The 15,785-nt window shown below is 41.1% G+C and overlaps 1 protein-coding gene and 1 long non-coding RNA gene across 3 annotated transcripts in view; both read left to right on the forward strand.

The window, feature by feature from the left end:
• The first annotated feature begins 12,242 nt into the window (after nt 1-12,242).
• LOC129380042 (uncharacterized) lies at nt 12,243-15,095 on the forward strand. Its single transcript, XR_008608268.1, has 3 exons — nt 12,243-12,309; nt 12,516-12,571; nt 14,974-15,095. It is a non-coding gene; the product is annotated as an uncharacterized LOC129380042 (long non-coding RNA).
• Nucleotides 15,096-15,125: 30 nt separating this feature from the next.
• The window catches only part of LOC129380043 (uncharacterized), a 4,504-nt gene continuing 3,844 nt past the window's right edge, over nt 15,126-15,785 (forward strand). For both annotated transcript variants that reach the window (XM_055061013.1, XM_055061014.1), the window contains exon 1: nt 15,126-15,785. This exon is cut by the window's right edge and continues 325 nt beyond it. In XM_055061013.1, coding sequence (XP_054916988.1) covers nt 15,528-15,785 — 258 coding nt within the window. In that variant the 5' untranslated portion in view covers nt 15,126-15,527.

Genomic DNA, 15,785 nt, shown 5'->3' on the forward strand with positions numbered 1-15,785 from the left:
TTGGAGTAGCATTAGTTTAGCTGTCAAGTTTTCAACAAAACAGCTAAATCTTAAATGTACGCCTGAAATGAAAGGAAAAGGGACGCAGAGCTTTGCTAGACTACGACAACTAGATAACAAGGTCCGGAAAAGGTTTTAATGATGAATAAACTTGCCAGAGAGAGGACGGTAGTTCAGTTATGCTAGCTTGACTATGACAAACGTAGCATGTAGACGTGCAGCGGGATTCTGTCTGTTACACTTCAGTTAGAAAACAAAAATACCGACTCTGGCAGATCATCAGTTTATATTAGCTAATCAACTACTGCTGTGTTAGCTTAGCTAATAGCAGCAGTCGCTAATCTACCACAGTGATCACTTACTAATAATCGAAAAATAAACTTGAAACTGTAACGGACTGAATGTTCTGGTCTCTGTGAGGGAAATGTTTGAGTGTTTCTGGTGTTGAATCCTGAAACATGCGTGGCGTTGTCGTCGGTTGCAATGGCGCAAAATGTCTGGATGTAAACAATGACCTGTATAAAAAAACCGACATTCTGTTTTCTGTTGCTTTATTGGCACCCTGCAGTGTAGAGATCATTACCTGCTGCATCTTCAGCGTAGGACAATCTATTCATTTTACCAATCAATCAACGATTCAACCATTTATTGCCTGAAAGAATTGGAACATTCTGCAGATTAAGGCTTTTTTACACATTATAAATACAGTAAAAGATCCAGAATAATAACTTGATTCATTTTTTTAAATAAGACAACATTTTACTGCTAAAAATGTAACAACTGGATCCGTTTACTAAACGTTTGATCATTGGTAACAAAGCTGCAGCTGAAAAACGTTCTTTCTTTTTCTATGCAGTTTTGGCTTCATAAACTGATATAAGTGTTTTGTTCTTTCAGCAAATGGCATTTTCAAAGTCTGATTATTTCAATAATCAATTCATCCGATAATAATTTTTCCCGTTTTATCTGAAATTATCTCAGTTTCTTGCTGCTTCAGCCTCATATTTGCATTTTATCGTCATTGCCTGGACACAGTCTGACGCTCAGCAGCTGGAAAGCACGGTGGTGGAGGCATGATGGTGCGGGCAGCCGCCATGGTTAGCTGGCTGCTAAAGCCTGACCAGAACCTCGGGGTTGAGACAGTGTGTGTGTGTGTGTGTGTGTGTGTGTGTGTGTGTGTGTGTGTGTGTGTCTCCGTTGGGCCCAATTAAAAAGCCCCAGTAGGATTGTTGTTCCCAGTTCTTTCTGTAACTAAAGCCAGTCTGAGCTGCATCACTGCAACAGACTCCAACCAGATCAGGAGAAACGTTTCATCTGTTCAGCCAAAAAATGCTTCAGTTTTACAGGAAACTGGGGATTTATCTGCTTTATCGTTCCTTCCAACCTTTCTCTTTCTGTTGATGACATTGAATGAAAAAAGGCTCAACTCCTGTGCTCTCCGGATGCATGTAGCTTTGAGTTGCTGCATGTAACTCAAAGCTACATATAATCACATATATTCCCAATAATCAATCAGCTGCATGAGTTAATTTACCAAAAACACCAAATTGACTCAACATGTCAGACTCAGTTCACACCAGAGTCAAACTATTTCACACCATCAGAGCAAATTAGACATCCAATCTGACAACCACTAAAAAATTAGAAACATTCGAGTTAAAATAAGAAAAATTAAACATTGACAAGAGCTCAATAAAAAATGTAGAAATCCACAGAAAAGTAAATGGATGATATCAGTAAAATGATAAAGTTCAGAAACTGCATATTTTCTGGTCTTTTCTTGAAAAAATTAATATAATCAATTATAAAATTTATTATATTACAATTATATAATTTATTATAATAACAATGTCATTATATTAGAATAAATTCTATTAATTAAGAAATATAAAATAAAGTTAATTAGAATTACTTAAATCCTAAAAATTAACCCAAAAAGAAAAGCAATCAATTTTAATAATGAAACTTAAATAATAATAATAATAATAAAATTCAAATAAATTAAATTAAATATTAAAATTCTGCCAAAACAAAAAAGAGACAATTGAGATGTTTAAAAGGGTTTTCTGTGAAAATATTTCAGAACTTCTGAATTGAATAGCCAGTACTGACCCTGACCAATTTTGACCAGCCAGGCTGAAACCCAGGCTGGAAACCAGGTTTAAACCAGGCTGGAAACCAGGTTTAAACCAAGCTGGAAACCAGGTTTAAACCAGGCTGGAAACCAGCCTGAAACCAGGTTGAAAACCAGGTTTAAACCAGGTTGAAAGGCTGAAAACCAGGTTTAAACCAGGCTGAAAACCAGACTGAAACCAGGCTGAAACCCGGTTTATACCAGGCTGAAACCTGTCAGGTTTCCACAAAACGAGGCTTCAGGTTCTGTGGAAAATCTCTTCCTCACCTGAAGGAAGAGTAGATATTGATCTGGGAATGACGGGCAAGCCGGTAGGAAACAGGAGCTGTTTCAGGACAATCAGTTTATCAAAATGGAGACATTATATGCCGATTATAAGTTTTGTGTAATGAGAGCCTGACTTGTTTTTCATTTAATTTTCACCCGCTCCCAGAGGAAGCAGAGCGCCTTTGACTCTAAAATCGGTCTTTTCTAAACCGGAGTCCGCTGAGCTCTCCACTTCCTGCCATCAACGTGCTCCTTTAAAAACAAAGCCCTCCGCTGCCAGCCTCTGCTTCCTGCCGGTCAGAACATCTTCTTCTTTTACCAACACACACCACCAAGTCCTCTGAACTATCCGGACTTTCCCGAACTGAAACTCTGTGCCGGGTCCGTCCTGTCGGTTCTGTTCGACTCTCCGGACCCCGGAGGGCTGAGGGGGCGCTAGCCTCCAGCTAACAGGTTCCCCAGGGAGGAGAGAGAGGGGGGACTTACAGATGTGAGGAGCGGTCTCATCTGCTCCATGTTGTCCTCCATCACCAGGAAAATCGGGAAAATCTACTCAGCTTCTCCGGGATCCTCCAAGTTCAGCTTCCAACCCCCCGCCGCTTCCTCAGCCGTTTCTCTCCGCCACGATTACAGGGCTGCCTGGAATATATTAACTCTGGTCGTAAGCCCCGCCCATTTCGAGCGGAAGCTCACTCAGCCAATGACGTTTCAGATAGTTTTTCAGTTCCACCAATGACGGAGTTGATGTGTAAAAGGGCGTGGCTTTACCGGTAACAAAGCACGGGAGCTTCTCATCAGTTGTTCCAGGCTGATGGTTTCAGTTGCCGGTTGGACGTGAGCTTTTCCAGGCTGCGAGAGACAAAACAATAACTCCTGTCATAAAGTTACCGAAACACTTTCACAGAGACATTTCTAATTAATGGCTGTCGTTACGTCTAAAAATAAATTAAATAGGTGCGATCTTTATGAAATGTTGGGCAACTTCCGGGGTCCAGGCAGAGCAGATGATACAGTCAGAAATGATCAGCAGTAATTTGGCTTTTTCATCCCGTTTTAGGAGAAAAACTGGGAGTTTATTTTCATAACATTTAGGTTACAAACTAAATATTTAGTTTTCCAATTCAGCTCCAACTGATTTAGTTTGAAACTGACCTTTCAGACAGAATGAATAACACTGTGAAAATATGACCAAGAGAAACCAGCAGCCATTTCTTTCACTGGAAAAAGAGAAAAAAACTTAAACAACTGGATTCATTTTATGAAGCTTCTCAAACGTTGTCAGTTTGTTTGACATAAACTGACTATATTTACTTAGATAAACTTAATTAGATCATTTCTAACAATTACATTCTAAGTTGCATCACATATTTTCTTTCTTAGCGTAAATAAATCAAAACACTGACTGTCACCTTACAAGCGGCCCTTTGAGCACAGAGCTGTCTGATGAGAAACTGATTGTTTGCTGCAAACTAAATATTTAGTTTACAATTAAAATATTTAGCTCCAAATTAAACTCCATTTATAATCTATTTAGTTCAGGATGAAATATTTATTTTGCAAACTGAACGTTTCTGAGTTTTCCTGAGATTCCTGACAATAAAATCTGGAGTCTCCACTATATTTGCTGCTCAAACATCTGTGGACATCAGCTTTCTTAAATAGGCTCAGATCTCGACTTTGACTAGACCACTTTAACACATGGATCCTCTCCATGATGCTGGTTGTTCTCTAAAGACCCAGAGCAGCTGCTCTTAGCTGACATTGCACTTATTTTGGGATTTCGGGGTAGAAAGGGTTTGAGAAACAAAGGCACACCACACTTTTCAGATTTTATTTGAAACGTTTGTCTTGTTCTTTCCCATCAAAACCAGAGAGGCTGAAGTTTTAGGTCACAACGAGACAAAAAGACGAAACAGTGGAGGTGTACAAACTTTTTCAATTCGCCTGGAGAAAAGAATCAGAAAGAAGGAAGTTTCTTCATCCAACCATCATCCAACCATCATCCATCCATCATCCATCCATCATCCATCCATCATCCAACCATCATCCAACCATCATCCAACCATCATCCAACCATCATCCATCCATCATCCATCCATCATCCATCCATCATCCAACCATCATCCAACCATCATCCAACCATCATCCATCCATCATCCAACCATCATCCAACCATCATCCAACCATCATCCAACCATCATCCATCCATCATCCAACCATCATCCAACCATCATCCAACCATCATCCAACCATCATCCATCCATCATCCATCCATCATCCATCCATCATCCAACCATCATCCATCCATCCATCATCCAACCATCATCCATCCATCATCCATCCATCATCCATCCATCATCCAACCATCATCCATCCATCATCCATCCATCATCCATCCATCATCCATCCATCATCCAACCATCATCCATCCATCATCCAATCATCATCCAACCATCATCCAACCATCATCCAATCATCATCCAACCATCATCCAACCATCATCCAACCATCATCCATCCATCATCCATTCATCATCCATCCATCATCCAACCATCATCCATCCATCATCCAACCATCATCCATCCATCATCCAACCATCATCCAACCATCATCCAACCATCATCCATCCATCATCCAACCATCATCCAATCATCATCCAACCATCATCCAACCATCATCCAACATTCATCCAATCATCATCCATCCATCATCCAACCATCATCCATCCATCATCCAACCATCATCCATCCATCATCCATCCATCATCCATCCATCATCCAACCATCATCCATTCATCATCCATCCATCATCCAACCATCATCCATCCATCATCCATCATCCAACCATCATCCATCATCCAACCATCATCCATCCATCATCCATCCATCATCCAACCATCATCCATCCATCATCCATCCATCATCCATCCATCATCCAACCATCATCCATCCATCATCCATCCATCATCCATCCATCATCCAACCATCATCCATCCATCATCCATCCATCATCCAACCATCATCCAACCATCATCCATCATCCAACCATCATCCAACCATCATCCAACCATCATCCATCCATCATCCATCCATCATCCAACCATCATCCATCATCCATCATCCCTCCATCATCCAACCATCATCCAACCATCATCCATCCATCATCCAACCATCATCCAACCATCATCCATCCATCATCCAACCATCATCCAACCATCATCCATCCATCATCCATCCATCATCCAACCATCATCCAACCATCATCCATCCATCATCCAACCATCATCCATCCATCATCCAACCATCATCCATCATCCATCCATCCATCATCCAACCATCATCCATCCATCATCCATCCATCATCCAACCATCATCCATCCATCATCATTCCATCATCCATCCATCATCCATCCATCATCCAACCATCATCCATCCATCATCATTCCATCATCCATCCATCATCCAAATATCATCCAACCATCATCCATCCATCATCCAACCATCATCCAACCATAATCCAACCATCATCCATCCATCATCCAACCATCATCCATCCATCATCCATCCATCATCCATCCATCATCCAACCATCATCCAACCATCATCCATCCATCATCCAACCATCATCCATCCATCATCCAACCATCATCCAACCATCATCCAACCATCATCCATCCATCATCCATCCATCATCCAACCATCATCCAACCATCATCCATCCATCATCCAACCATCATCCATCCATCATCCATCCATCATCCAACCATCATCCAACCATCCATCATCCAACATCATCCAACCATCATCCATCCATCATCCCACCATCATCCATCCATCATCCATCCATCATCCATCCATCATCCAACCATCATCCAACCATCATCCATCCATCATCCATCCATCATCCATCCATCATCCAACCATCATCCATCCATCATCCAACCATCATCCATCCATCATCCATCCATCATCCATCCATCATCCAACCATCATCCATCCATCATCCATCCATCATCCATCCATCATCCAACCATCATCCAACCATCATCCATCCATCATCCAACCATCATCCATCCATCATCCATCCATCATCCATCCATCATCCATCCATCATCCAACCATCATCCAACCATCATCCATCCATCATCCAACCATCATCCAACCATCCATCATCCAACATCATCCAACCATCATCCATCCATCATCCATCCATCATCCATCCATCATCCAACCATCATCCAACCATCATCCAACCATCATCCATCCATCATCCAACCATCATCCATCCATCATCCATCCATCATCCATCCATCATCCAACCATCATCCAACCATCATCCATCCATCATCCATCCATCATCCATCCATCATCCAACCATCATCCAACCATCATCCATCCATCATCCAACCATCATCCATCCATCATCCAACCATCATCCATCCATCATCCATCCATCATCCATCCATCATCCAACCATCATCCATCCATCATCCATCCATCATCCATCCATAAACCAACCATCATCCAACCATCATCCATCCATCATCCAACCATCATCCATCCATCATCCATCCATCATCCATCCATCATCCAACCATCATCCATCCATCATCCATCCATCATCCATCCATCATCCAACCATCATCCAACCATCATCCATCCATCATCCAACCATCATCCAACCATCCATCATCCAACATCATCCAAACATCATCCATCCATCATCCATCCATCATCCATCCATCATCCATCCCTTCCGGTTCCAGAGGTTCTGATGTGAGAGTCGGTGTCTCCATTCCATCACAGTTGTTTTGGTGTCCAGGAGCCATTTTTAATGATCCCAGCCTGGGATGTCACCACTCTCCAGGAACCCAGAGAACAAATGGGACCCAGAAGGCCCGGTTCTGTCTGAGGGAGGCCTCAGCGTTTTGCTTCCCTCCGCTCTAATCCCTCTGATCATTTCATGACCAAAGTCCTTGTTGTTCCCCTCTGGCCGACCTGCTGCTTTCTCCAGGTTTCCTTTCAGAAAAATCACGAGGAAAATGTTCTGACACACTTTGCTCTATCATCTGAGGGAAAACGACCAGAACCGGACTGCTCCAGGTGTGTCCAGCGAGTCCAAGTGAGTCTAAGTGAGTCCAGGTGTCCAGGTGAGTCCAGGTGTTTCTCTGGTCCGGTTCCTTCCATTAAAACCAGTAAATAGAAGCAGCCTTTATTGCCCCGCAAGGGGCAGAAATGGGCGGGGCCTAAATGTCATGTGACGCAAAATCACTGAAGGATTAAAGTGATATTCAGTTTTGGAGCTTGAGATTTATGACTTATTAGACAAAACCTGTCCTTCGCTACAGCGCCCCCTATGCAATGAATGTTTATATTTCAGAATTTATTTTTCCCAGACTGGGTTTTTAAAGCAGAAGAACAGATAATACAGAAGTAGAAGGAGAAGAGCGCTTAGCTCTCTCAGCGTTCCCTGGTCACATGTGGACAGAGTAATCAGAAGTTGGGCCGGTTCTCCTAGGTTCTGACCCGGTTTTGAAGTATCTTAAACATCTTGAAAAGAGAAAAGTGGTTAAAGAACAACAAAATCAATTTCATATCACAAAATAAAGTGTGTTACATCTGCATTCAACATTTCAGCACAGTGCATCCAGTGGAGGACCAGACTTTGACTAGGCCATTGACTCCTGCTGCGTATCATGTTTGGGTCACTGTACGGCTCCATGTTTCAGGAAACAGGAAACTTTCTCCTGTGGCTCCGGTTGGTTCTTGTCCTCCGAGTGATGACTCAGTGTTCAGCAACAATGGAACAATAAAGTTTCCACAACTCTTCTCACGATGAACCAGAGTCACCTCAGAGCAGAATCAACCCGGTCCGGTGTGGACTCCCATCAGAACCATCACAACCGGTCTAACTGGGTCACAGGAAGCTGAACTTACCCTGACCCAGTTATCTTTCTGAACTCTTTCCCAGTTTTTCCATAATCCCAGTTTAACTCTGAGGATTTTCCCAGGATTAGTTCGACGTGGTGATGGTTCTAACCCAGTTAAGCCTTCAGAACCTATTGGATCCAAACAGGTTCTCCATCCAGCATTGTCCCAGATGGCTGCCATTCATGCTGCCTGTTTTCATGACTCATGAACTTTAAGCCACATCATGTGTCCAAAGCTAGTGATCATTTCTGAACGTTAGCGAGTCTCAGAGCAGCAGAGGAAGAGAGATCAATGTCTAAACATTAGCGTTAGCTTCGGCTAACTGCTTAGCTGATTCTACTGCAAACATATATGCTTCATTACAACCATGGCGGCCATTTTAAAATGTCCTCCAGAAAAAGTCACACAAAGTCAGGAAAATATGTATCTGATTACTATGGTTCTCCAATCATGTAGGCTATGATGGTGATAAGACGATTTTAGTCCAAAATGATGCATTATGTTGAAAACATTTCCAGTAATGGTTCCTGTGGGTCCAGTAATGTACGATTCCACACCAGGATTATTAACTGAGTCGAAACTAAACTTTCCTTGATGACCATCTTGATTTGTTTTATTTTATTTCCAACAAATTTTATTGGTGCCTCGTTCGGTTCTGGATGTTTAAGGTTTCCCTGGACCAGCAGGCGGTTCCGCTCACCGGTCCGGTCGGTTTCAGGACGGGTGGTGCTGTGGGCAGCAGAACCTCCTGGCATCAGACGCTCGTCACGGATTCCAGGGAACCAGAAAGGAGAAGCATCAACATTTCCTCTGATTTATTCCTCTGTTGGAGACGTCAAAGTGCAGGAGAAGCTGCTCTGAATGATCGCCTCAGATGACCTTTGACCTGCGGGGAGCTTCATAACTCCATCTGCTCAGCTTTGGGTCATGGCAGCCAGCTGCACAATCCAGAGCAAAACACTGGATTGTTCCAGATCAGGTTTCTGGGTGGAGATTCAAACAGAAACATTCTGAAAATGTTGCAGAATATAAACATTTATTTTAATTAAAAACATGTTAAAGAATAATTTAAAACCGTTTCCTCATGAAAACGTGATTTCATGACTTTCTGAGTTCTGGATCTGATCACTGAAACAAAATTAAACAAAATGAAGAGCGGCAGAAATATTTATTCACGTTACATCAAGCAACTACATTTCCCATGATGCAACTGCAGAAACAAATGGACATTTAAGAAATATCTTACATGACACATTTTATTTCCAGTAATTATTTCAAATTTTACTATAAGATATGATAAAAACATATTTTTTTAAATCATATTTTCATTTTCTTTTATCATAGTCTGTTTTCCAGTCAGAATGAAGTTTATCCTGAATAAATGTTTTATTTTTATTTTCTCTCTGTTTTCATGAAATAAATGTTTTATTTTAAACTAATTCATGTCGAATCAGGTAAACAGGAAGAGTAAATCTGCTCCCGTTTATTTTATAAATATCAGATTTTTAATCGTCCTGAACATTAAATGAAACATTTCTTAACATATTTGACTCTTCCCTCCTCAGGAGGTTCTGACTCTCAGGTCCAGATCCGGTCAGATTCCTGGCAGTCTGTGGCGCCGCCTGCTGGCCAGCGCCACAATGACCGCTGTGACTGGCAGGTCAAAGGTCAACCGGGAGGCCAAGCATCAGCAGCCGGCCCAGGTGGGTCAGAACCAGCTTGGCCCGGGTCGCAGCTATGCATGCTGGGAGATCCAGCACCAGAACCAGAACCAGAACCAGAACCAGAACCAGGACCAGAACCAGAACCAGAACCAGGACCAGAACCAGTACCAGAACCAGAACCAGGTTCGGATGTTGGAAACTGAGAAATAAAACGCTGCTCTGAACTTTTTTGTTGTTTTCAATATTTTTAAAATATAAGATAATTTTTCACTTTATTTCTTGATTCCATTTTTTCCGGTCGGCTGGTCTCTGGATCCGGGAGGTTCTGGGATCAGAACCAGAATCCTGAGGAGGATGAAAACTCTGAGGTCATCAGAGTTTTCATCCAATCAGAAGGCATCAGGAAGCAGCGCTGGGGTTACCTGGTGACCCGGTGCAGGGGGGCAGGAAGACATTAGCATTAGCACATAGCATGAGCTCCAGCCTGATCTAGACAACATAACAGTGTTAGCATCCATCAAATGCTACAGGCCATGAAGGCGTAACAGCAACTCAAATGAAGATATTAAAACACCCGTCAATAATACAGAAGGACAAATAAAGATTTGAACAAAACGAAAGGATCAAAAAACTTTCTTCTCCTCAGGGGAACAAAAGTGAAGAGGAAATGAATAAGTTGATATTGATGACAGTTAATCCATGAATCATCTGGAGGATGTCAGACTATCAACAGAAGAAGAAGAGAGGCGGAGCTGGAGGACCAAACCCAGAGGAAGAGCAGAACAACAAACACATTAAAGAACATCTTTTATTAATAACTCTTATCTTAATGCTGCATTAAAATCATTCAATAGATTTAAATTAGTGAACTATTTAGTTACAAATTTATAGCTAAATGTTTATCTAAAACCAAAGCAAAATATTTAGTTTTCTGGGTATTTAGTTTTCTGCAGTAATTATTATTTTTATTATTGTTTATGTCCGTCACTAGCTGTGTAAAATACATCAGTGGATAAATAAATATTGCATCTTTGATCATTTAATTTTAATTAAATCTATTTTTTAGTTTTGTGTTTTACTTTTGTTTCAAAAAGTTCTTCCTGGTCTGTTAAAAAAAAATCTGCACTGCATTAAAAATGACTTTTACATTTTAGCAGAATGGGAGTATAAACATTACTAATCATAATAATAATAATGATGATAATATCATAAAGGAGACAACAGAGGGTTAAAGGTTTTAACAGAAGGCAGGTTGGGTGTGTTCATGATGCGTTTGCAGCAGATTTAAATTTGTTTTGGTTAATTTGCCCCCATGGATGTCAATGTGCTCGTTCTGCCCCCTGGTGGCGGCCTGAGGAACCAGCAGCTGCTGATTTGACTCTCAAAGCAGCTGCTGGTTTCAGCCGCTCGGCTTCCTGCGGCTCCACAGAAACCACAGAAGAAGAACTCCAGCAGGGACCAAACCTTCATCAGAGATTATAATCTGGATTAATCATTTTCAGGTTTAATGAGAGGAAGAACTCAAACAGCTTTGATTCCCTGTCACATCTATTCTACCTACATCACAGGTTCCTCTCAGGCTGGCCCTGCAGAGGTCAGAGGTCACACACTTCCAATAGATGTTTTTCAGATTATTTTTTTCAGATTATGTTCAGTTTTTTTTTTTTTTTGAGTCTTTCCTAAAACTGAGCGGTAGAAATATGGGGTCAGTTCTATCAAAAACAATGTTTAAAATAATTTCAAATTTAATTCTTAATTTAAATAAAACTTGTTTAAGGATAATTAGAAAAAACAAAACTAGAAAAGAATTTAATTGAAAAATTCAATTTGAAGAATTTAAATCATAAAATCAAAAATCTATTTTAATTCTTTTTCTTTTGAACATTTTGTTTACTTTTACAATAATATTGGAACGATTTCTCTAACGCTGCATTTACTCTGAAAATAATCAAAACGCTTCAGATGGAAGTCGGACATTTTCCTCCAGACGGATGTTGAAAATATTTTCAATATTGTTCCAGAGAATCGCAGCAAATTCCAGAAAAAATTGGAGTTTCATCCCAAGATTTTAAAAGCTGAAGATGTTCTGCTGTTTCACAAGGAAGGAACGTCTTCAGGCGCTGTCACGTGACCTCTGACCTCATCTTCTCATGCAAACGTCTTCCAAATCAGCTGCTGACTTTGACTGCCAAATGTTTCATTTCCATAAGAGAAGAAGAAGGAAGCGTCTGGAGGCCAGAGCGCCGGCGGCCGCACAGCAGCTCCGACCGTTTCCTCCTCAGCGACTGGATTCAGTTTTATTATCATTTCACAGGTTGGAGATATTTAAAAGTAGATAAATATTTTATGATTATTTGTTTAGATGAGTTTATTCAGCTGAAGAAAAGAGAATAAAACCAAATTCATTAAAAAATGTTGAATATGGTTTTATATTAATGGGAAGTTTAACTCTTTCTGAAACCGTAGTTATTGATGTAGTTATTGATGTAGTTATTGATGTAGTTATTTTTTGTTTTCCAGAGCTATGAATCCGGCGCCGCGCCTCGTCGTCCTGCTGCTGGCGGCTCGGATCGCAGGTAAAACATGAAATCTGCTTTTCGGACGGTTTCCTTTCATCCAGCGGTTCATCCACAAACATTTCCTCTGGAAATAATCTCATTTTATTGCTATTGATCAGGTGTTGCAGCCTGTCGGCAGCCGGGCTGCTTCCATACGGAGGTAATTTGGGGCCAAAACGTTTTTTCAACAAAAAAAAACATCTTCAAATCAATCAATCAATCAAATTTTATTAGTATAGCACATTTCAGCTACAAGGCATTTCAAAGTGCTTTACATCATAAACACAAAACACAAAGGCATGCAGCATAGAATAAAATATCAAGTGTTTTTTTGTTTTTTTTTTCCCTCTTCCTTCCCTTTGACACGGAATTTAAGCGCCTGTTACCGCCGGACTCTGCCGTCCGTTTAACCACGGGTATTCGCCGGGCCCCGTTGCCCACAACAGGAAAAAAACAAAAAAAAACAAAAAAAATTACATACATATCCACAAAATCAAATCCATACATATTACATTTCTAATCAAACTCTAAACAGGTGCGTTTTTACTTGAGATTTAAAGGAAGTCAGGGTTTCCGCTGTTTTACAGTTTTCTGGAAGTTGTTCCAAGTTTTTGGTCCATAGATGCTGAAAGCTGCTTCTCCTCTCTTGGTTCTGGGGATGCAGAGCAGAACCAGAACCAAGAGAGTCTGGAAGGTTGATACAACAACAGCAGATCTTTGATGTATTGTGGTGCTAAACCGTTCAGTGATTTATAAACTAACAACAGTATTTTAAAATCTATTCTTTGAGCTACAGGGAGTCAGTGGAGGGACTTTAAAACTGCTGTTATGTCTCTAACTTCCTGGTTCTAGTGAGAACAGGAGCATCAGCTTCTGGATCAGCTGCAGCTGGAGGATTGATTTGTTGGACAGGCCTGTGAAGACGCTGTTACAATAATCAATGCGACTAAAGATAAACACAGGGATGAGTTTCTCTAGATCTGGCTGAGACATTAGTCCTCTAATCCTGGAGATGTTCTTCAGGTGATAGAAGGCCGATTTTGTAACTGTCTTTATGTGGCTCTGGAGGTTCAAGTCTGAGTCCATCACTACTCCCAGGTTTCAGGCTGATCGCTAGGTTTTAGTTGTAATAACTGAAGCTGTGCAAACTGATTCAGATTAAAGTTTTATTTTTGATTTTGCAGAACTTTTTTTTTCAAAGTAAATATAGAACAGTTTCTAAGCTTCAAATAATTTTTTCTATTGAACAAACTTTATGGCCCATATTTAACCATACTTACAGCGTTTCCCACCGAGTTTTCAGACTTTGTGTTTTCTCATATCACAGAAATAAAGTCAGTATTTGAGCCGAGGTCTTCACCTCACATTTCTGATTTATGGATGTTATTTTCACATTCGCAGCTGTGTTTGACGACAGCTTGGAGTAAAAATATCAGTTTATACATGCAGGATAATTTAACCCTGTTCTGGTCAAATGAACCAGCAATGAATGAAGGTATTTTAAAGTTTTCATTTTGAAATCCGAATCCCTGTTTTTATGTCAGCTGAAAATGTTTTACTCTAATTCAGTAAAAAACATTAAAAGTCCGGATTTTTTTTTTTAACAAAAGGCTGATTTTATTTTTCTGCAAACAAACATTAGAAAACTTTGTTTTCTCATATTCTTCATAGACAGACACATAAAAATGCTAAGGCGCTAATTTATTTGGCTGCTTTGTAGCTTTCAGTTAACCACTGTTTATATTTATAAATTTATGAATATGTTCATTTCCATGCTCTTATTTTGAAATCCGTTTACATAGCAGCTGCGTTTTCTTCCTTTATTGAGGAAGTGGAAAGTATTTAACCGACCAATGAGGAAAAGAAAAACTCAACCAGGAAGTAATGAGACAAACACCATTTGTTCTGTACAAACATTAAGAGCTTTAGCATTAGCTTCTGCTAAATACCATTTTGGTTAGCGTTTTAGCATTAGCAGAACTGATGTCTATGAGTAGTGCTTTAGCGTTAGCCCAGCTAACGTTCAGCTAGCCGTGCCCACTAGTTGGGAAACGACACGCCGAGCCTTGAACACAACGATTCCTGAGGTACGTTTTAAAAATACAAACTGTAGTTGACATTATAAAACAGATGGATGGTACTGAACGCATGCATCCATTTTCACCCTGAAGGTTCAGGGTGGTTTCAGAACCGCTGCCACGGTACCAGCACTCAGTATCTAGTCGGACCTTCTGGAATCCATTAAACCAGTTACACTCAGTCAGGCTCGGTTAACTTCCTCTACGACGAAGAATGAAGGAAAGGACACCAACCCATCACCAAGCTCTGGTTCCCTTCCAGTCCTGTCGGTTCTCAGAGTTTCAGAAAACTGGATGAACGTTTCTGAGTTTTAACTTCAGCTGATCTTTTCTTCTTCACAGCATCTCAGACATTCATCAATGCTGGCCAACATTTCAGAGTCGTTTTTCCAGAAAACATTGCCTACTACCACCCTTCTGATGCCCAGAACAAGATCTGGGTCATGGCTCTGCATGACGGCACATCAGTCACAGTGTCAACCGGTGCACAGTCACTGAACGCTGGTCAAACTACAAGTTTTGATGTGACCCAAGAACTCGGCAGGCTAACGGTTGATGAGACTGGTCCGTTCCCGGTTTTCAGCATCTCTGACAAAACCGTTCAGGTTAACAGCACCAAGGACATCATCATCCAAGCCATCAGCAGCAAAGGAAGAAGCACACAGTCGGCTCTGGTTATACCAACGACCAAACTCAGTCACAAGTACTGCATCCCACCGGTACCTGAGATCGAAGGAACCACTAAGGGGGGGGTTAACACTAATGTTACAGAGAGAGCCCGTTCAGACTCATCATCGTCAACCCTGGGGAATCCAGAGCATCTGTGACCATTCAAGGCGGACAGGAATTCTCCATAGACATAGAGTCAGGCAGGGCCGCTCAACTCTGGGTGAAAAATGACGACAACATTCGATACGTTGAAGCAGATAAAGGCGTGGCCGTCTTCTTCAGCCACCCCTGTGCCATTCAGCACCAATGCACCTGCGGCCTACTGCATGCCATGGTGCCTCCAGCCAAGAAACAACACCATGAGCTTCCCCATTCCTCCAGTTCTGGACCAGCCAGCGTCCATTCTCCAGTCCGATAAAGAAACCAGAGGACTGATGACTTTCAATTCTTCCTCAGCAGTGGTTGAATCGGCAGGCACAGTCATC

Source organism: Poeciliopsis prolifica, unplaced genomic scaffold, assembly GCF_027474105.1.
Source record: "Poeciliopsis prolifica strain line A6 unplaced genomic scaffold, Auburn_PproV2 SCAFFOLD063, whole genome shotgun sequence".
Taxonomy (NCBI): Eukaryota; Metazoa; Chordata; class Actinopteri; order Cyprinodontiformes; family Poeciliidae; genus Poeciliopsis; species Poeciliopsis prolifica.